The sequence below is a fragment of the Peromyscus leucopus genome, chromosome 17 (genome assembly GCF_004664715.2).
Source record: "Peromyscus leucopus breed LL Stock chromosome 17, UCI_PerLeu_2.1, whole genome shotgun sequence".
NCBI classification, from domain to species: Eukaryota; Metazoa; Chordata; class Mammalia; order Rodentia; family Cricetidae; genus Peromyscus; species Peromyscus leucopus.
Window position 1 is genome coordinate 21,983,470 of NC_051077.1, and position 22,198 is coordinate 22,005,667.

Genomic DNA, 22,198 nt, shown 5'->3' on the forward strand with positions numbered 1-22,198 from the left:
AGAGTTATAGCTAATGCTAGAGAGAGGTCAGAAGTGTAGAGTTATCCAGGCCAGCAGACCACAGGACATGATTGAGGGTAGCTATGCCAATCTGTTGTGGGCTTCTCCTCCTCCTCCTCCTCCTCCTCCTCCTCTCCTCCTCCTCCTCCTTCTTCTTTGGTTTGTTATTACCCCAGGCTTTGTGACTCAGTAGTGAGGAAGCCTAGGGACACACACACAGTGTGCTGCTGGTAGGGAGCTTTCATCTAGGAGACTTCCAGGACTCACACAAAAATTCCTCATCACATCCCTTTCTCCTATTTGTTTAGTCTGAGCTTTAAATGAAATCTGTGCTATGGATGGCTCAAAGGCCAATACTTATAAAGATAAAAATAAACCCCACTAGGCTGTGTGTGTGTGTGTGTGTGTGTGTGTGTGTGTGTGTGTGTGTGTGTGTAGCCATTCTGTGGTGCTCCAGAACACACAGTGTGAGCTGCATTTCAGAACATGTCTAATTCAGTAAATGCCATTTGGTAAATTACTACGGTTTCTTCACAAAGAAGGGTTCAAAATAGATGGACATAACATGAACAGGAAGTCATCCATAGGACAGGCATCTGTAGGACAGAAGGGACAGCTGACTTTGTGGACATCAGTGGATTTTCTGAGACCCTCACCAACCTGGTAGATCTTCTGAGTTACATCATCTTGCTAACACAGTAGGAACACAGAGACCTACCCAGAGCAGCAGGGGCAGCATCTAGCTACAGAGCACAGAATATTGATTTGGAAGCATGTATATATACATATACATATATATATATATATTCATATATCTAAAATATATAAAGCACTTGACATATAAAATGCTCAGTAAATATCAAGAACAGCTCCATTTTTCTCTTCCTCTGTCCTTTCTTCTCCTCTCTTCTCCCCTGCACTGCCCTCCCTGGACCCCACCCTTCTTACAATAGAGTTTTTAAAATGTTTTCCAGGCTGCTCTCGAACTCACCAAGCACTCCACCCAGTCTTTCCCCAGCAATTCTCCTGCCTCCTTCTCCCCAGTGCTGGCCCCACAGGCATGTGCCTTTGTGCCTGTGAGGGTCTCAGGGCACAGCAAGGATAAACCGCACACAATTCCCTGCTTTGATAGTTTTGGTGTATGACTTGAAATGTTCAGATTTACGACCTTCAGAATACTAAAACGCTTGGCAGATATTTTCAGTTTTTATTTCTCCGTTTAGGAATTTGGTAGGTGGTAGACCCTGCCGACAGCTACAGTCAAGAAGGGCCTCTGTGTAAACTTTGTCTACTTGGTATTGAATATCCATGTGGAATGCTGGTTGAACATTTCAAATAGCTTCCACCGTCTTGAAGCAGTGAGCACAGAGGCTGCCCAAGGCCAAAGGTAGAATCATTTATCAACCTGTTAGCGTCACAGTAGAAAAACATGGGGAGACACTGCATGTAATTAGAACTTTGGGACAACCAGGTCAGCAAGGGAGACAGACAGGACTATGAGGATTGCTTACTGATCATTATTTCTGCTCAGGGTTATGAGTTATGCTCCTGGTTGCTGTGATGTGGCAGCCTCATGGTTTGTCATCCCATAGTGCACAGAAATAACTGGACGCTGTTATTTCTGTTGGGTAAAAATATGAACTGGATTCAAAAACTCACACCAGCATGCAGGGCACCAACCTTTCTCACTTTTATGATAACATGCGGCTCATCTGATCACATCTTGGGCTATAGACATGGCTCTGTAATATCATTTCTTGTAAAGGTGAGATGTGTGAAGATTGTTTCTTGACCCAATGAAATAGACACATTTCACACTGCTCCCCCTTTCTTGGCCTTTCTTTTGGTTTGGGGAGTTTTCTTTACGTCATCTTCTGCCCAGACTAATGCCAACAAAGCAGGAAAGGAAGAAAGATATGTTTGTTAACCCACAAAGTGCATCAATGTTGTAACTCAGAGTTTGGTATTAACCAGGATGTACAGGCATCAGTTCGACTCTCTCTTGGCCAACTGAAACTCTTAGATCAAAAGTGAAAAGGTGTATGTGAGGAGGTGTTGGTGGAGGCAACGAATGCACTCCATAGCAGCTTTTCCTCTGTCACTTAGAAACCCACTGGAAACAGATGCCGTTTCTTATAGTTCACACACAAGTGGGAGAAGTTTGAATTGATTTTGAATATAACAGTAAATGGCTGTGGAAAATGTGCTTCTCAAAGCCCCACATCAACAAGCCACATATTTAATTGTTATTTATAAATCCAAAATATGTGAGTGGAATCCATGATGCTTTTAAATTGCAGAATTCTGAGCAATTTCTCATAATGATCAATGGCTAATTTCATATTTAGGAACTCTGTTGGAATAGTTTCTCTTTCAACAAAGCTGCAAATTTTGTTCTGTTTTTCTTTCTCATAAACAATAATGATTTTCATGGACTAAGGCAAATATTTCTTTAAAATTCCACATGCTTTACATTATTGCATAACTATGTCAGTCCAGAATCACCACATTAAAAAGCACCAACATCAAAGGCATTTTAATAAAATGATTACATTTTTGGTTGAAATTCTAAACACTCCTAATTCAAATTTCTTGATGGTTGGGATGTCTAAATAACTTTTCTTTCAAAATACGTGTGTTGGGTCATGAAATGGTTCAGCACGCAAAGATCCTTCATCAAGCCTAGTGACCTGAGCTTGATCCTCAGAACCCTCATGGTGGAGGAGGGGTACTCACTCCTGAAAGTTGCCCTTTGACCTCCCATGCTCACCTGGGCACACATAGCATACGCATGTGAGTACACACACCTGCACACACAATTCTGTGGGTCACTCCTTTTACTGTACTATTTTCTTAGTGTATAAAAACTAAGAATGTGTGACATTATGAAATATTTAAATTGTAGCTAGTGTTTAATGCTATCATAACTTTTTCCTGTAGAACTTCAGTAAAAGGTGCTTGCAATTGTTATGTGCTGAACTGTATTTGGGATTAATTAGTGGATACAACTACATAAATTACCAGCTTTGTTAAAAATTCTACATGATAATAGCTAACATAAGACAAGTTATGTGGCATAACCAAATAAAGATATTGCTAAAATAGATTGGGGTTTAAGATAAAAATTTTATCATTTTGGCCATGAAACCTGCCTTTCTCTTGTGTTTATGTCATTATAAGTTCCTGTTCTTCGACCTGTACACTGTAGACAGCAGGAATATCTATTACTGGGCTGTTTTGAGGCAATGAAATCGAGTAGCAATTGTGGTTCTGTGAAAATGGCTAAAATATAAATTGGAGAACAACATAGAATGGACAATGTCTTTTTAAGTGAAGAAAAGAAAATGAGATTATTTATTTAGTTAGTTAATGTATGTAGGTGTATGTGTATCAGTGTAAAATGTGTGTGCACATTTGTGTGTGTGTATGAGAATGTGGGCATGGCTCCAATGCAGAGGTCAGAGAACAGCATGGGTTTTCTCTTCCACCTTGTCTGAGATAAGGTCTCCTTAATTTATATTCACTGTTTACATCAGGTTAGTTGGCCTACAGCTTCCAGAAATTCTCCCATATTCACCTCCCATCTCTCTGTATAAGTTTTGTTATTACAGATACTTACTCTATGTATTAGATTTTTTACACGAGATCTAGAGATTTGAACTCAGGTTTTCATACTTCCAGGACAAGACTTTTACCCATAGAACCATCTTTTCAGCCATTTATTTGTTTGTTGGTTTGTTTATGAGACAGTCTCTTTATGTAGTCAAGGTTTCCCTTGAACTCACCTCTTCTTGTATCAGCCTCCCAAGTGCTGGTATTACTGGCATGTATCACCTTGCCTGAACTAAGACAGTGTTTTTAAATGTCTTTAATTTTAATAGCATTCATTAAAAAATAAGTGGGTTGATGAAGTGAACCAATGGTTTCAAAAGAAGAAAGGCAGTGGTTAATACACTATTTATAAAATATTTAACATACTGGAGCGATGGCTCAGAGGTTAAGAACACTATTGTTCTTGCAGAGGACCTGAGTTTGGTTCCCAGCAACCCCATCAAATGGCTTACAACTGCCTTTGAATACAGTTTCTGAGGATCTAACACCCTCTGGGTTCTGCAGGAACCTGTATGGATGCTTACACCCCCCACATACAAATAAAAACAATCCTTAAAAAGTGTGTAACATCCATAGCCACTAGGGAAATGCAAACCACTTAGATTCAAACCACTTAGAATCCCATGTCTTATATTTTTGTTTGTGAGCCTAGCCTTTAACGGCTGAGCCATCTCTCCAGCCCTATGGCCAGACGGTGGTGGCAGCGCAAGCCTTTAATCCCAGCACTTGGGAGGCAGAGCCAGGCGGATCTCTGTGAGTTTGAGGCCAGCCTGGGCTACCAAGTGAGTTCTAAGAAAGGCACAAAGCTACACAGAGAAACCTTGTCTCAAAAGACTAAAAAAAAAAAAAAAAAAAAAAAAAAAAAAAAGAATTCCATGTCTTTTAAATTTAGAAGAGCTATCAACAAGAAAGTTGATGGCAAAAGCTGGCTAGTGTGTAGGACTAGGAAGACTGATTCTAAAGTGGTGGCATGTAAACCAGGAGAGTCATTGTGGAAATCAGTGTGGAAGTTTCTCAAACATTTATAACTAAAATTAACCAGATAATTCAACTCTACCACTGGGCATCCTCCCAAACTCCTAGTTCACCACAGAGATACACATATTATACTCATGTTATTGTTGTACATTTCACAACAGCAAAGAAGAGGAACCAGCCATCAACAGATGGCCATCAACAGATGAAGGGATATGGAAACCATGGTCCATTTACACCATGGAGTTTTACAAAGCTGTAAAGAAGAAAAAAATGAAAATTTCAGGAAATTGGACAGATCTGAAAAATATTATATTAAGTGAGGTGACCCAAATTCAGAAAAATCAAAATAAAAAAAAAAGAAACAAACAAAAACCCAAAACAGCCCTCAAAACCAATAAAACAAAAAGCCATGCTCTCTATGTTATGGAGATCCTAGCTTATAGTACATATACCCATATATGTGAGTATATGTGTATATATGCGGCGTGTGTGTGTGTGTGTGTGTGTGTGTGTGTGTGTGTGTAAATGTTAATAAAGCTTAAAAACCAGAAAGGGCCAAGGGAAGACTGAAAGTGGTGCTGAGAAAGCAGGGTAGGAAGGGAAAGAGGGCAAAAGTGACATGAGGGGAGGGAATGATAAAGGGGTGGGAAAGGATACAGGCAGAAGAATCCACCAAAAGTAATTTTGTTTGAAAATGCCACAATAAAATACACAATACTTTGCTAATTACAAAAACCAAACTAACAAAAAAAACCAATTAGTGAAATAAAATTAAGAAACGAACCAAGCCCAACCGGCCAATAAAGCAACCTTAGATGTATTACACAAGTTCACCACCCTCCTTTACCTCAGAACATGTACGACTTTTAGAGAGGAGAACTCCATTGGTAAGCGAATGTCAGACTGGAATGGTTATTATCCGATTCTATCATGCCAGTAGAGGGAAAATGAATAGGGTACATGGGCTGGCCTCTCTCATTTGACCTCAGAGTGAGCAGCTGTGCTCTGGGATCTTGGCGGACAATTTTTCCTCCAATACAAACTTAAACTGAGCAAAGATATTCTATAACTGTCACCTAAGTAGTCAGAATATCAAGGTTGGCCATACATTGGCCATCCAGAGATAAGCACTGACTCACAGAGTAGGGCATATTGCTGAGGCTTTAGTTTGACCATTTCCTATCAGTTCTAGGGAGGATCTGTTCTAAATCCACCTTAAAAGGAATCAGGTAATGTCTGGGTATCATTCTGCCTGCCTTTAGCTCCCACCCCTCCATGAGTTGATACTTTTCACACCATCTGTTTTCTCTTTACTTCAGTATTAATCTGAACAGTGGAAGTTCAATTCAACTCGTTGAATTGAGGCCATTGTTGCTACCTTGAGCTTAAGTAACTTATAGATGGCCTTTTCATGCTATAGCAATTACAAATACTCAAGGTTAATTATTTCTACTTTTTGTGATGCCTCCAATCAAAGGCTGCCTGTTAACTCCAGTACACAGTCCATGCTGGTGGACTCCCAAGGTCCCCTAGGTTGTTCAGGATGTACTGGTTAATTCCAAAGGTCCCTTATGTTGTTCAGGATATGCTCCAAACTGTTCTGTCCCAACTTGCTGAAAGGATTTTAGTTCCCATCACCATGATTAGAATCGTTGTGGCATCAGGCAACTCAAGAAACTCCTTGCTGGGAGATGAAGATAAATCACCATCTCACATTCATACAGTCTTGCTGGTGTTTCCAGTTATTCTGCACAGTTCAATGCCACACTGATTTTGCTCCCCATGTACAGATTTTTACAAATAATACATCTTCTTTTCTTGTTATCTGAATCTTAGCATTTTTTCATAAAAGCACAGCTAATAGTGATCAAACTAACATTTGCATTTTAAAGCATCCTTAATGTAAACATCATCATCATCATCATCATCATCGTCATCATCAACAACAACAACAAAAGGTCTGAAGAAGAGAAAAATTGAGATAGCTTCCTGGAACAAAATAATGGTCCTCACTTTAATCGTTCTTGCTCATGTAGTCCTGGATATCTTAGCCAGAGAGATTAGGCAAGAGAAAGAGACAAAGGCAACCAGATCAAGGAAGAGAAAGTGAAGTTATCCTTATTTGAGGATGATATAATTGTTTATGGAGAAAACAGTACAAACCCCATCAAAAATGGTTGGAACTAATAAATGAATTCAGTACAGATCTAGAACCAAAATCAACAAGCATTTTTATATACCAGTAATGAATTGCTGATTTTTTTTTAGGAAATCTTCTCTGAGGAAGGATGGGGACTATACTTCTTTTTTGGTATAATGATAAACATTAAAATGTATTTAACGATTATGCTAGTTTAGTTAAGTGGTGGTTGTAGGTTGTTCTCCAAGATTCATAACTTCATTAGCTTTGGGCAATTGGCTAGGTTTTCAGTAACAGGCACAGTTTTCCTCATGTTGAGTGGCTCTTAAGTCCAATTAGAGAGTTGTTGGCTACCACCAAGGTGTATGTGGCACTACTAAACCCTTAGGATTATCATGCCATATTAGTTCTTATTATGATTTATAGACCTCATAGTTATGTAGGATTGTTGGTGAAATCCCATTTAGAACAATCATATCTGAAATTTCACAGAAATACATTACTCAGAAATAAATTTTGCTAAAGAAATAAATGAGGGCTAGCAACTTGTTTCATAGGATAAAGAAACTTCCACCAAGATTGACAATCTGAGTTCAATACTCAGGACATACTTGTTAGAAAGAGAGCAAGTTGCACGCTGTCTTCTGACCTCCAGGCATGCACATATATACACACCCACAAAAACAGACAAATAAATGTAATTTAACAATCAAAAGAAAGAAGTAAAAGAACTCCACAATGAAAATTATAAAACAATGGAAAAATTATAGAGCTCACATACAAGAAAACAAAGTCATCTCATGCTCATCAACTCAAATTATTGATAAAATGTTTATCATGGTCCCAGTTGGTAGATCTGTTAGGGAAGGATCAGGAGGTGTGGCCTTGTTGGAGAAGGTGTGTCACTAGGGGTGGGCTTTGAGGCTTCAAACTCAGCAATTCGCAGTTAGCTCTCTCTGCTTTATGGTTGATGTTTCAACATGTAGGCTCTCAGGCAAATGTCAGTTATGGTGATTTGGTCATGGTACACTATATACATATATCAAATTATAATAGTATACCTCACAAGTAAGGACAGATGCCAAACAAAGCCTTTAGAGAAATAGTAAAATGAATTTAAATATGGCTGTAAGCACCACTTGCTTTTAATCATATAAATTTCAGACAACTGGAAAAACATGTGACAGGAGAGTATACAATCCAAATCCAGCATCACCCTGTCCCTCAGAATTTGTCTTGACCTGGGTGGTAGTCACATGGGCATACAGATATGTAATAGTCTAGATTTCTACAGATGAGAAAACCCCTTAACTCTAATGTTTGTACATTTTATGCCATAAGTGCTGTATTTCAGTCAAAACATAAGAATAAATCCCCCCAGAACTGAAACATTAGAACCTATAGTATCCAGATTCAAAGATTTTAATATAGCATCTTTACATTAAATCATACATGCATGACTTCAGTCACTAAGGGTGCAAAGACAGCATGGTGGGGCTCTGCAGTATGTTAAAGAACCCCTATAAAATGGTAAGGCAAGAGTGGTTATCATTAAGTTAAAGAATGGCGTTCCATTAGAGCCTGCCAATTAGCATGTTACTGTTGACTGTCTTTTGTACTGTATCCCAAACCAACATTATTCATGTCTTTTATCCCCTGCACATCTAGCACTCTCACAATGTTGTAGCATTTCCTTGCATTTTACTATTTAAGTGCCTACCCTGCTTTGCTAAAATGGAAATCTTTTAAAGATGTGGGTAAGACATTATTTCTCTTGAGTTTTTTTTTTTTTCTTCCCAGTTTGGCATAGTGCTTGGTATGTAGTAGATATTCAGTAGATGTTTATCATCAAATGATCTGAATATAAATGATAGCAGGCCATTTAACTCCTAACTATGGAAACACTAAGGCCAGGCTCATCTGCTATTTCAACAGTGTGCTTTGATTCTCTTTAGCTCCCAGTAAATCCACCACATCTTAAATCCAGAGTATTCTTTTAGTCCTGTTTTAGAACTGCCTTTATTTTCAAGACAGGAAAACAAACAGTCCAAACTCATTTCTCTGTGTTAAGCTAACATGGGGATTAAAAAAATAATACGGCTCTGTGATTTTCACCCAACTAGGAGAGGCTATTTTGGAACTGTGTGGACTTTAGATATTTGAAGCAGTAATTACTTCCCCCATAAATGTTACCTTTTAGAGTCAAATACTATTTTCCCACTGCACTTCACATTTTCCTTAAAGGAAAACATCTTCTATTCAGAGTTGACTGTGCTGTGTTACTCTGTGTGGAAACTCTCCTTTTCATTCATGTAGATGGCAATGTAAAGTCCGTCAGTTAGGGCAACAAGGGCAGTAACTTACACTTCATTAAATTCTAGACTTTATATGTTCTACATCATTGAATACCCATGAAATATTATGGTGTGATTTTATACACTGTATTTCTGCATATCATCATAACATCTTAGACAACATCTTATCAATTCATTCATCCATCCATCCATCCATCCATCATCAAAGCTTAGAGATTTTCTAAGAGTATGTGGTTTGATCAGGATAACAACACAGGAAAACTCATCTCTACATTTTACATTCTTGGCTGTTTCAAGTTCTGCAACAGAATTCATGGACCATATTTTGCATAATTCTGGATTCAGGGCTTACTTTAGTGAACTACTTATGTAACCATTTTAAAAAATAAACAGGATACACTTTTTAGGGTGATGCTTCAGTAAATAGTATCAAATTGATACAGCTAAGACTCCCAGTCTTCTTTCTACACTAAATAGAGAGCTAGCAATCCTTACCTCATGTTCAGCAACATTGATTATTGCTCTGGGAATTTTTACAACTTACCGTGGCCTTGGGTTTGGTTCCAGAATTGCTCCCTGTAGTGGATGATGGATCGGTGGAGTCAGGGTTAGAAGACAGAGTCACCTGTGTCTGATTTACTGAGATACTATCTGTTCCACTTTCGGATCCTGATTCTAGATCCTGTTAAAAAAACAAATGCACAGCCATGAAAAAAGGCACTCGAATGCCCCCTCCATGCCCATTTCCTCCTACCAGCAGCCCTCACCCCTTATGTGGCCTTCAGTAACTCACAATATCACAGAGGTAACAAAGTGAGTGCCTTGCTTCTAGACTTTCTCACAGGGCCTTGCGAATGCCACATGAAAACAAACCTTCCCAGTCTTAGTTCACAATGTAAGTAATGCTTTTCCCTATGATATTATAAACCACCAATAGTATTGAAACTCATTTTTTGCAGATGGAATGTCATAAGAGATTGTTAGCATGTTAATGAATATGGATAGTGACATTGCTTCCTTTAAGAAATGTGTGTGTGTGTGTGTGTGTGTGTGTGTGTGTGTGTGTGTGTGTATGTGAAGCATGTAATTGTAACCAAATTTTTTATGGTTGGAATGACTCCAGTTCAGCCTATTTTATGTTTTTACCTTGAAGATAAAAAACCCATATTTAATTCTAAATAAAATATGGCTCACTTGAATTTCAAGCTGAATTAATATGAAATGGATACCAACAAAAACAGGTAGTTTATAAACATTACATGTACAGGCCATGAGTGATAAATCATTTAATTTTCCTTTTTTTTTTAAAAAAAGAAGGACCTTTTGTATTTATTTTGTCTTCCTATCCGTGAGTTAATGAAATATTTAACAGAGTAATCTTTTATTTTTCTAACCACACATAGAAGAGTATGAGTTGAAATATTTTTTTTTGAATTATCAGCCTTGGGTTGTTACTTTGCACAGACCACATTTTACAACTATATCTGTTTCAGCTTGCTCTTCCTGTGTGGAAGGTATTATTATCATCCTTGGGGAGACAATGACACCCAGACTCAAGGCAGATCTCTGGATTAAACTCACATTCCATGGCAGAGCTGATATTAAATCTCAGATCCTGGCCTCAAAGCTCAACCTCATAAAGTAACTACAGTATTGTTTGCTGAGGGCCTGACATACAACCAAAGAAGCAATTTCATAGGGCCGTGGATAGGAAGATTAGCAGAAGTCCTTCTCTCCACTACTTACTGTGAGAAATCATGGGCCAACTCTCTCGAGATCTCACACTCATTCCCTCCCTACTTAAGCATCTTAGGCAAACTAAATTATCACTCTACTGTCCATAAAAAGAATATGAAACTCTGGTCACAAAAGGGTTGAAATAGGGAGATACTTGGCCAAAAACTTGCTTTTGTTATTTCTCTGATGCCCTGTGGAAAAATCAAACTTTCCACTATCATTGGTACCCTATGCTTCCACCATGTCAGGTAGGTGGAATATACCCAGCTCAGAGCTAAGAACTCAGAGGAGTTCTTACTGGGGTGGGTTATCCAGAGTGGTATGTGCTATGGAAGAGGTCCACATACAATTCAACTATGGCACAAAATTGTGGGAATCTTACAATTCATCCTTTACATAGATGTTCATATCACAAAGTAAGGCTTCAGTGGTGATATTCACTATAAAGAAGAAGGTAATGGAAGCCAGGTGATTCCTAGGGAGAATATTCAAAGTGATCCAACAGGAAAAATTAAATCAATAATTTAGATAGAAGATATAAAGGGCAAAATTAGGAAGAGGGTATAATGATGTCCAAAACATGTAATTGATGAGGAGGTAATGGAAGAAGCAGCAGACATCAATGGAGTAGTGAAAGTCAACATGGAAAGCAAGCTCAAATGTTAGAAATAATGCAATTACTCCTAGGATGTGAGATTCAGGGCAGGGAGTACAGAGTTAGTTGATGGGAAAGTGGCCAAGAATCAATTCAAGGAAGACAAACTAGGTAAAAAGAATATGAAACTCTGGTCACAAAAGGGTTGAAATAGGGAGATACTTGGCCAAAAACAACACAAAACTTTTGGTTTTATGTATGAAATGAAAAAGAGCAATGCCATCTCTCTTTCTCCTCCTGGTATACTGATATACTATAAACAATGTACTGCACAGAGTCTTAAACAATAGGAAGGACTTAGAATACAAGAAGACCAAAAACCACTACAGAATAGTGCCCAAACTCCATCAAGGGACAGTGACTTGGCTCTAGTCTATGTATTTCTTAAGAGTCCTTATGGTGTGACTGAAGTGTCCCCCAAAGATTATCAATACTGACTGTTTACATATTCACGTGAACAAGTCATTAGTGCCTCAAACTCAGAATACCTTGCTTTTGAGAAGAAAAGGCCTTGGGAAGGTTTACAATATGGCGGAATGAGAGTTGGCTTTTCTGAAAGATGTGGAAGTGACTCTCACAAGCTGTGTGACTCTTGGCAAACTTCTGACTCCCCATCTGTGTGACCTCTAACAAATCCCTCATCCTTCCTGAGGCTCACAAATGCTCATCATCAGATCAAGAGAGGGAATGGAGCAACCCGAGCAAAGCTTAATGCACTGACAATTACTGCTTTCTTTTCTAGCCCCACCCCTGTCCCCCACCTGCCACTCATTCTAAGAGATTACTATCATTAGTTAGGCCTCCCAGGACTGGTACACAGTGGGGTGCTCAGACATAGTCAAGATTTGGGGCCACAAAGTCCAAAATCAGATCTTGGGGTTTGGAGAACCTACCGAAGCATAGCCAGTTTGTTAGGTTTTTCTCTAGGCAGCTTCATCCAAATCTTTACCCCTCCCTTTGTTTTAATGTGGACATCACATGAAAGCTGTTCTTCATCATTCCAGAATCTGTCTATATTTATAGTCTTTATTATATAGATAAGTCTATATAATACAGTCTTTATTATGTAGCTAACTTTATTATATAGATAACTGGGAATTTTGGAAGTGTTCTTAAACAAAGTGGGCATGTTAGCTAGCAGAAGAGTCACTGCTTCCTTGTATGTCATCTTCTTCCTGCTAAAGTTAAACGTGTGGTGGAGGGGGAGAGTAGGACCGAGGCAGTTCCTCCCTTGTCTTTTTCTGAGTTGGTGCTCTTCAGTGGATGACCAAGGTCAAAATCGTGACATCATAGTCCTTTCATTCCATGGCACAGTTGTCAAAAAGAATGGGAAGTGAAAGTGAGATAATATGAGCATTAGCTTTAAATACCAATGAGCATAGAGAAAGAGTAGGGGTGACCCAGAAGATAGTCAAGATCAAAAAGTCATCTTGAGGCCTATGGATATGTGTTGTTTACGTCTAGCTCAGTTTAGTCATATGAGTTTAGAAGCAAAGAGAAGAAAAGCAACAGTGGCCAAGCATATTCTGTGGTAGATTCATGCAAGTCTGCTTATGTATGCTTTCTTCATCTGTCCCCCTAACCAGCCATTAGTTTAACAATTATTCTCTGTAGGTGTCTATCTCTCTGACATGAACCTACCACTGAAAAATTAGACAATTTTCTTAGGGTCTCAGGTAGTCAGTCATAAGGCGGGGACCCAAAGTAGACCTTCAGTAGCAACATTTGTAATGTTTCTGCTGACCTATTTTGCTTATTCCAACTGTATTGATAAACTGAGATCTTAGAAACAGATGTTATGTTTATAGTGGCAACAATTACAGTAATATTCCATTATAGTGTACGAATCATTAAAGTCCAATTTACAATTTATATAGTAGCACAAACATAGATGCAGACAAATGATCCAATCATCATGTATATTAGTTCATGTGTTTGGTTTATTCTTACTGCACAAAAAGCAAGTCTAGCAGGCAGGGGGTAGCTTACTCTTTGAAAAGGAAACAAAAACACTGTGTTTTGAGGAAACCTCAACTGTGTTTTTCTATTTAATATATGGGAACTAAGAAAAATTGAATGGAGAGAGAAGAGAGAGATTAAAAAATGTGTGAGATTATAACAACTCACCCCTGAAAATTTTTAAAAAATAAAACATACTCCAGACATGAATGACAAAGAGGTATGAAGTCCAAAGGCCTCATAAAAATAAGATATTTCTGCCTTGAAAGGTTCTAGAGAAAAATGAGTGTGAACCTTTTGTCCTCTCTTCAAATGTCAATCAAATTAAAGCATCCCTTCCTGTGGGCGGTTAGGACACCACTTTGATTGTTTTTCTCCCATTTAGATCCCTTTCTCTTTGCTGAAATGAAACTATGTGCAAATAACTAAGCACCAAGGAGAGAAGGAGCGGGTCTTTTTTTTTCTTTTTTCTTTTCTAGAAAGCTATTTAAGTACAACTCACTGTAAAGAAAATTTGCAATGAGTCTTGAAGGATAAGAAAAATTATTAAGATTATCAAAAATGAAAATTATATGTTTATCAGCTTTCAAGATTCAACTCTAGTTTCATATCAGTCAGATGATTATTATGATGGTTGTTGTTCTAGAGATATCAGCTTCTCATTTTAGCCTGATCGAAGGCTATAGCCCTGGATTAAGCCTGGCTGGGTTTATTTCTGTTCCAACTCTGGCATATGCAATCATCAACTTCCATATACATCTTACTCATCTTGGAACATCATGAGGAATGAGTGTGGGGACTTATGTGGAACAGATTGAGTACCATCTACCTTGTGTTAACCCTTGCTCCTTTACCTCAGAATCAACAGTGAAACTATACTAAGTAAGGAACTAGGCACAAAAAATTACTGTTACTGTAGGTGTTCAAACCTGCCTATGTGATAGTCTACATTTTGAATCTCATGTAAATATACATTTCTTGATTCAGTTTGTTTATTATTGTGTAATGAAAATTCTTGTTTAATAGAAACAGGATGTGGCTTAATTAGAGTTAAACTCTATGCTATATATGCTAGATTTACATAAACCAAGCCACTTAACATGAAACTATTAATAAATACATAAAGGGTAGAGCCAATTGTAGTATCTATTCCTTCTAAATTTTATTTTAGTTTTGGAATCCCATTGAAGTATCTGTCATATAAACTTAATGGGGTAAAACTCTCACTTCTGTCCTCTTCATTATTTTTCAGAGTATATTTTAGAGTACTAACACATCACTCTCATCAGAATTGTTTTTTTCAGTATACAGAATTAGTTCACCTGCATCTATGCATCCATCTCCCATTTAACCAACCACCCCCACCCATCCACTTAACCATCCACCCATCCAACCATCCACCTGCCCCCCACCCATCCACTTATTCATCTATCTATCCATCCATCCATCCATCCATCCATCCATCCATCCATCCATCCATCATCCATCTGTCCATGCAGAAAATACTTATTAAATATGTTTTTTTCATACGGTATAAGTTTACAGAATAAGAATTTATGTCTTAGAAATAACTAGTCATAACTTGAAAAGCTGGAAATAGTGTAGTTATCAAGATAGACATAGCATTTGTAATGTTTGTATCATGTCATTGAATAGTAGTAAATATAGTTATACTATCAATCTACTACACCAAAGAGGGCCTAATCCCGAAGAAGTAGATTTTCCTAAGGCCATTTTCTTCCCTTTTTAATGTTAAGTCTTATTGTCACCCATGTGTCTATGGACTCTCTGTATGACGTATGGAGACCACTGAGTGATCTCTATGGAGTTCTGTTTTATTGATTAGTAGATGCCATCATCAAATATTTTCTCATATGAGAGAGACCATATGAGATAAAGAGAAACTATCCTAGCTGGTCTTGGTGGGCATAGCCTTGTTTTCCTAGCTTCTTGAGCAGCTAAGGCAGGAGCATAGTAAGGTCAAGGTTAGTCGGGCTACATAGTGAGTTTAAGGACAGCCTGGCCAACTTACTTAGTCCGTGTTTCAAAGTAAAAACAGGACTGGTGAAATAGCAAAGTGGAAGACTGCTTGCCTAGCATGGGCCAGACTTGAGGGTCGATCCCCAGTTTTTGAAAAAACAAAACAACTAAAAGCTAAAGTAACACTAATAACAACAGCAAAACAGACACAAAGAAACACTACTCCACTAGGAAAGAGAGCAGGGAGCAGGGAGCTCACAGGGACATGCCGCCTTAGGTTCGTTGGGGTGCTGGATGGGGACGAGGCCGTGCTGAGTGCATTCTCGATGTCTTGGTCTAGTTGGTCCAGTTTCATAATTAGCAGCACCATGGAGTCCAGCCGAGTCCTGTCTCGATCTTCCCTTGTTTCCTGAGGAGCAGAACATGCTGTTACTGAATTTGAAAGGCCATTTTTTTTTTTTTTTCTGGAAAGAATAAAAGTTCGCTGTTCTTCACCGTAACAAAAAGGCCACTGGATAATGAGCGGTCTTCTATTGGACAGGGAAGGGAAGGTCTAGTCTGGGTCATCAATGGGTCCTTCATGGAGAAAAGTCTGATATAGTGCCAAGGGTGCATTTTACATGAATATTCAATACATGAAAAAGAGTTCAACAGCTACAAATACATATGCACGTTTCCAACTTTCTAATTAAGTATTATTGGGAGAATTTATTTATAACTGTTTTTTTTAGAGTACAAATTTATTATTTGTGTGATTCTAATAATTGTGACTTTGTACTTAAGAATGCCTGTGAGAGAATATTTGTGCCACAATATTTTTTAATTATTGAAATACTATGAAAAAAATTAAGTTAGGCAAATTTTTGGCTTGTGTGGTAGATAGTTCTCTTCATGAAACACTTACCGGCTAATGTTTCCAGTTATGGCATTGCCAAGATTATTTTTTAAAGCTCTTTTTATTCTTCCACACACTTAAAAACAGGCCCCTATGACAATGTTTGCACACATACATACAGAAACACACACACACACAAATGACTAGGTCTTTTTATCTTAGCTACTCTGGGATTTAGAGATACATTTGGAAAGAATTTGACACAAAGCAGAAATTAAAGCTTCTATTGTCCTTGTAAAATTACTTAGACAAAACCGTATAGTTCCTCTGTGGCCAAATCAAGTCAGTTTGCATCACAAATCTCAATCCCCTCTGCTATGCAAAGAGACAAGGCTGGGTAGGATATTGAGTGAAGAAAAAAAAAAAGACCATATAAAACATAGATAACTTCTTTTAGAATGACAGTCTATTGAGAAATGCAATGGACTCGGGTCTAGTTCTTTCAATGTAAAGCATCATTTGTGACTCAGGTTGCCTATTTCCCATATCTCTGAGCTACTTGGCTCATGGTCAAACTGAAGTGGGGAAAACAAGGTCATGATGAGACCTAGATATGTCTGCAGAGGATGCTATGTTGGGGTTTTGCTTTGGCAACGATTATTACTAAATGAGCAAAGTAATGAACAAGTCTGACTTTTTGTCTTGTTTGGGGCCCTCCCCTCCCCCTCCCTTCCTCTCCCCTTCCCTCTCCTCTCCTCTCCTCTCTTCTCCTCTCCTCTTCCTTTTCCCTGTCATCCCCTCCCCTCCTCTCCCCTCTCCTGTCCCCTCCCCTCCTCTCCTTTCCTCTCCCTTCTCCTCCCCTTCCTGCCTCTCCTCTCCTCTCCTCTCCTCTCCTCTCCTCTCCTCTCCTCCCTCCCCTCCCCTCTCCTCTCCCTTCCTGTCCTCTTCCTCTCTCCTTCCTCTCCCTTCTCCTCCTTCCCGTCTCTCCTCTCCTCTCCTCTCCTCTCCTCTCCTCTCCTCTCCTCTCCTCTCCTCTCCTCTCCTCTCCTCTCTCTCTTATGTGTATGTGTGGTGTGTGTACTTGTTCATGTGGATTTATACACACATGTATGAGGGTACATGTGCACATGGAGGTCTAAGATGGACATTGTATATCCTCCTTGGTGACTTTTCACTTTTGGTTTTTGAGACATGGTCTTTCATTTAACCTGAAGCACAGTGATTTCAGCAGACAGACTGGCCAATGAACTTTAAAGGTTCACCTGTCTCTATATTCCAGACCTGGGGTTACAGAGTCTTGCTGCCACCCCTAGCTTTTACATGTTCTGGGGATCTAAACCCATGTTCCGAGGTTCATATGGCTGGCACTTTACCAACTGTGCCATCTTTCAAGTCCTGGGCATTTCTTCTAGTCCTGTTACATTCCTCAGCCACCCCCAAGAACAGAGATGCCATGGGTCAATCTTATTTTATAGGTATATTCCTTAAACAGGCATCTAATTTTATAGATATATTTCTTTAAAGCTAAAGCAGATTGTTTTTGATAAAGAGCACAATCTTCCAGATTTAAATGACTGATTTATTATATTATATTTATCAGAGAATCAACTACTAGGTTATATTACTTTCTTTTCTAGTTACAGTAATATGTTGACAAGAGTGATTTAGGGAAAAAAGGGTTCATTTTATTTTACAATCCATCATTACAGGGAATCAAGGCATGAGCAATCTGAAGCAGATAATCATGTACATCTGTAGTCAAGAGCTGATTGCTGTGAATTAGTGCACATATGCCAGTGATCAGGTTACTTTCTTACTGTTATACAGGCCAGAATCTTCTGCCTAGGGAATGCTGCTACCCATGGTGGGCATGTCTTCTCACCTCAATTAGCTTAATCAAGATAATCTCCCACAGATATGCCCAGAGTTCCTTCTTCCAGTTGAGTTTTGTCAAATTAATGGTTCATATTAACCATCACTTGAGATAATATTAGATAATTTATTTGGACATTTTTCCTTATTATTGAGAATTTTATACACAATAAAATATAATAATATCTGAACCTCATTCCTACCCCAAAGTCTCCCTATACTATACACAGCACTTCCCATTACCAATTTCTTATCTTTCTGTTTGTTTGGGTTTTTTGTTTGTTTATTTTGAGACAAGGTCTCATTATGTAGGCCTGGCTGGTCTGGAACTCAAAAACCCACCTGCACCTGTCTCCCTAGGGAAGTGCTAGGATTAAAGGTATGTGCCACCATGCTCTTTTTATTTATTTTAACTTTTTTGATAACCCACTCAGTCAAGTTAGTGCTACCCATATATATATGGGTGTAGGGCCAACCCAAAATTAGATAAGCTATTTTTGAAAACAAATTTTCCTTGGTTGAAAAGGAAATATATATAAATAATATAAATAACTAAATAATTTAAAAATATATATTTTATTTATATATAAAATAAAAATGGCTACTTCTTTTTCTATAAGAGCAGATTAACTTTGATATTAAATTGAGATTTTTGAACATGATAATTTATTCTGAAAACTATGAAGCTCTTATGATTTGGTTGCTCATTGCTCCTTTCTTAAGGAAAATTTAATGACTGACAGAATATCATGAACATTTTATTGGGCATAAAGTATCCATATTTGCAAGAATGAAATCTTAACATTTATATTTTTATCCAATAATGGTACATAACTTTGTTGCCTACAAAGCAGTTCTTTTCATAGTGAAATCCTGTTTATAATCTGAAGCAACATTCTGGAAATATTACAGGTCATTGCATCAAATTTGCTTAAAAGTACTCCATAAAAGGGAAAAAACTATAGACATCGAGTCCCTTCATTACTGTGCATATGTATTTATTATACGATTTCCTTCTATTTTGAGCCAAAGATACATTTGAGAAGGTGAAGATTTGTGCATCTCTGTGCCCACATGTGGCTTTCTTTGACTGTCATTCATATCTCAGTCATAATATTCTCAAGGACAAAGATTCAATTTTCCTACCTAGCAGAAATGGAATCAAATTATACACCACAGAAACAACACATTTTCAAGAAAAGTGGTGAGATCAATACAGCCAAGAAATAATAACACACAAACCTTGGAAAATAGAAGCACATATTTTTCCAGCTACTAAGCTAAAGTTGGATCCAGCAGTACATCCGCAGCTACCCTGGACCCATCAGCAATGGTCTCAGAAACAATTTGTCTTTGAATTAACTGGACACTGAGATTATACTCTAAAAATATGTTTTATGTTCATTGGCTGAGCATCAAATTATTTCAGTGATGTGCCAGAAGGATAAAAACCAAACAGCCGTGCCCTATGATATTCACTTAGACAATTAATCCTATTTCTTTTCTCTCTTTTCCATGGGTACCTCCTTGTTCACCATCCACTACTGTCACTCTGATATGTCAAGAGTTTTCATGCCACACATCCATAAAACCTCCCCAAAATAGAGTGACTAAAAATCTGATGCTTTGCATAAATATCCTAGTCCTTATTTTTAAAGCTCAAGTTTTATCGTCTCATGAAGCTCTACTTTTTCATATATCTTGGCCAAACTCCAGTAAATAGTTTATGGCTGAAAATACAATGGTGTATTTGCAGATTCTGGACTTTTTCACTTCTTTAATGGAGATTTAATTTCATTCTTTTACTATTGTCCACAAAGAAGAATTTTATTACATTAAATTATTTACTCATGAGTCCAAGATTTCTATAACTTCACTCCCTCCATTCAAGGTCAATGTGATAAATTTGCCTCCACTCATCTATCTTTCCTTTTTTTATTATCATTACAGCTGTTTTAAGTCAGGTATCATTAAAAGGACTGAAAATCCATCTGCGAAGAAGATAAGACTCCTGTTGTCCTGAATGTTACAATCAGCCCTTGGGAAATAGACAATGAAAATGAATAGATTCATAAACAGTTTCAAATAAAAACTCATGTAGAAAATTAAAAATAGGATAATGAGATAAATAACTACAGTGTTCCTCTCTGCATACATATGTCCATAATATATTTATATATAATTAGCATATAACATATTAACTAACATACAACATATTAATTAATATATTAATGTGCAATAGATATAATTAATATATACTATCTTATATTATAGTCAGGAAAAAGCTTTCTGTGGAAATTGAGAGTCAAACAAGAATGGGAAGAGGAGAAGATGATGGGCTGAAGACACAGACAGACAATGGAGGAAGGAGGGAGGTAGAGCAGGAGAGCAGGAGGAGGGGAGGCAGTGGAGAGTCAGGAAGATGATGCTCCATGTGGAAGGAGGACTGATACAAAGATAGTGAGACTGCAGCAAAATAAGTCAAAGAACAAGACCAGGGTAGGAGGATGAGGGTGGGGGAAGGGATGGGAAGAGAGAACACCACGTAAATCAGACTTTGCTCACAAGGTCACTGTCAATCAGGGGAACTTACTCTTAGTGCAAGGAAGGTCATTAGGAGGACACAGGGAGTGATGCACTGTGTTTTATAAACTCTTTGATTTCATTTTAAATATTGGCAAAAAAAAAAAGATAAATTTGGAGCTTCAGGCACACTTGATACCCAGCAATGTCACACGTTCAATAAGTGCCATTATCCTAAGGCCTCTCTCCTGGTTCTAACCTTTGTAGGCTGAGGTCTGAACCACACACACAGTATATTGGTTATGAAGAGAGAACTGGTTATTTGTAAGAAAACCAGACATATTTTGACTTTCAATGTGAAAAAAATAAGATCAACAACTAACAAGGAGGGTCTCATGAGATTAAAAACCCAAGAAATAGCCATATGGACAGACAGTCTACAGAATGGTGGATAATCCTTGCCATATGTATATATAATTATAAAATAGACAAAGAAGCTAAAAACTAAACAACAAGAAAACAAATATTCCAATAAAAAAGTGGGTTATGGAACTAAACACAGGGCTCTCAAAAGAAGAAATCTAAATGACTAGTGAACATTTTAAGAAAGGGTTCAGCATCTTCAGCTATTACAGATATATAATTAAAACTCTTTGAGAGTCTATCTCATGCTAATCGGTGTGGTTGTCATCAAGAAAACCAATGACAACAAAGGTGAGAATGTGGAGGAAAGGATCCCTTGTTCACTGTAAGTGGAGCTGTGAATTGATTCTGCCACTGTAAACCAGGGTGGAGATGTCTCAAAAAGCTTAAACTAGAGCACTCATATGATCCAGCTACATCATTCCTCGTCAGACACCCTAAGGTCTCTATATCCTACAACAGAGATATCACATACTGTATATAATTGCTGCTCTAATTACAATACTTAGGAAATAGAATCTACCCAGATGTCCATTGACAAGTGAATGGATAATTAAAATATGGAATACCAACGCAGTGAAATTGTATTCAAACATAAAGAAAAGTGAAATTATATGGGTGGAACTGGAAAACATACTGAGGTCACCCATATGCAAAATGACAAATACCGTATATTCTCTCTATAAGTACATCCTTGCTTCTAATTATTATATGTGTATTTACTAGAGATTGAGTCTAGGTAGAGGCTGGGGAACAGAAATGGATCCAATGAGAGACAGAAGAAGCCTTGGGGGAGAGCAGAGGGTAACAAAACACGTAAAAGTGGAAGCAGGAATACTAAGAGCAGAGAGATAGAAAGATGATGGGCACAAAGAAGGGCAGAGCAGGGGGGGTCCCAACCAAAAGTAAGTAGTTAAGAAAATGCCACAAAGAAACCTGTAACTTTGTAACTAATTAAAAACAAGAGCACTGTAGTTAATGTTCTTTAGGCAGGGGTGGACACACAGTAAATGTGGTTAAATCTTGGCCAACTGGCTCTTTAGATAAAAACAGAACGCCCATTTGCTGTATTTGCTTTTCTGTAGGGTAACATTCCCGGGACGGATTCCATACTATCATCTAGACATGACCAGAGGCAGAGCTGAAGGAAAAGGCCCAAAACCTGCTCT

The 22,198-nt window shown here is 38.0% G+C and overlaps 1 protein-coding gene across 3 annotated transcripts in view; it reads right to left on the reverse strand.

Moving 5' to 3' along the window:
• The window catches only part of Dlc1 (DLC1 Rho GTPase activating protein), a 385,945-nt gene that overhangs the window by 264,197 nt on the left and 99,550 nt on the right, over positions 1-22,198 (reverse strand). For all 3 annotated transcript variants that reach the window (XM_028872374.2, XM_028872373.2, XM_028872372.2), the window contains exons 3-4: positions 15,636-15,785; positions 9,590-9,727 (exon numbers count right to left, since the gene is read on the reverse strand). In XM_028872374.2, coding sequence (XP_028728207.1) covers positions 9,590-9,727; positions 15,636-15,785 — 288 coding nt within the window. The remainder of the gene's footprint in view (positions 1-9,589; positions 9,728-15,635; positions 15,786-22,198) is intronic.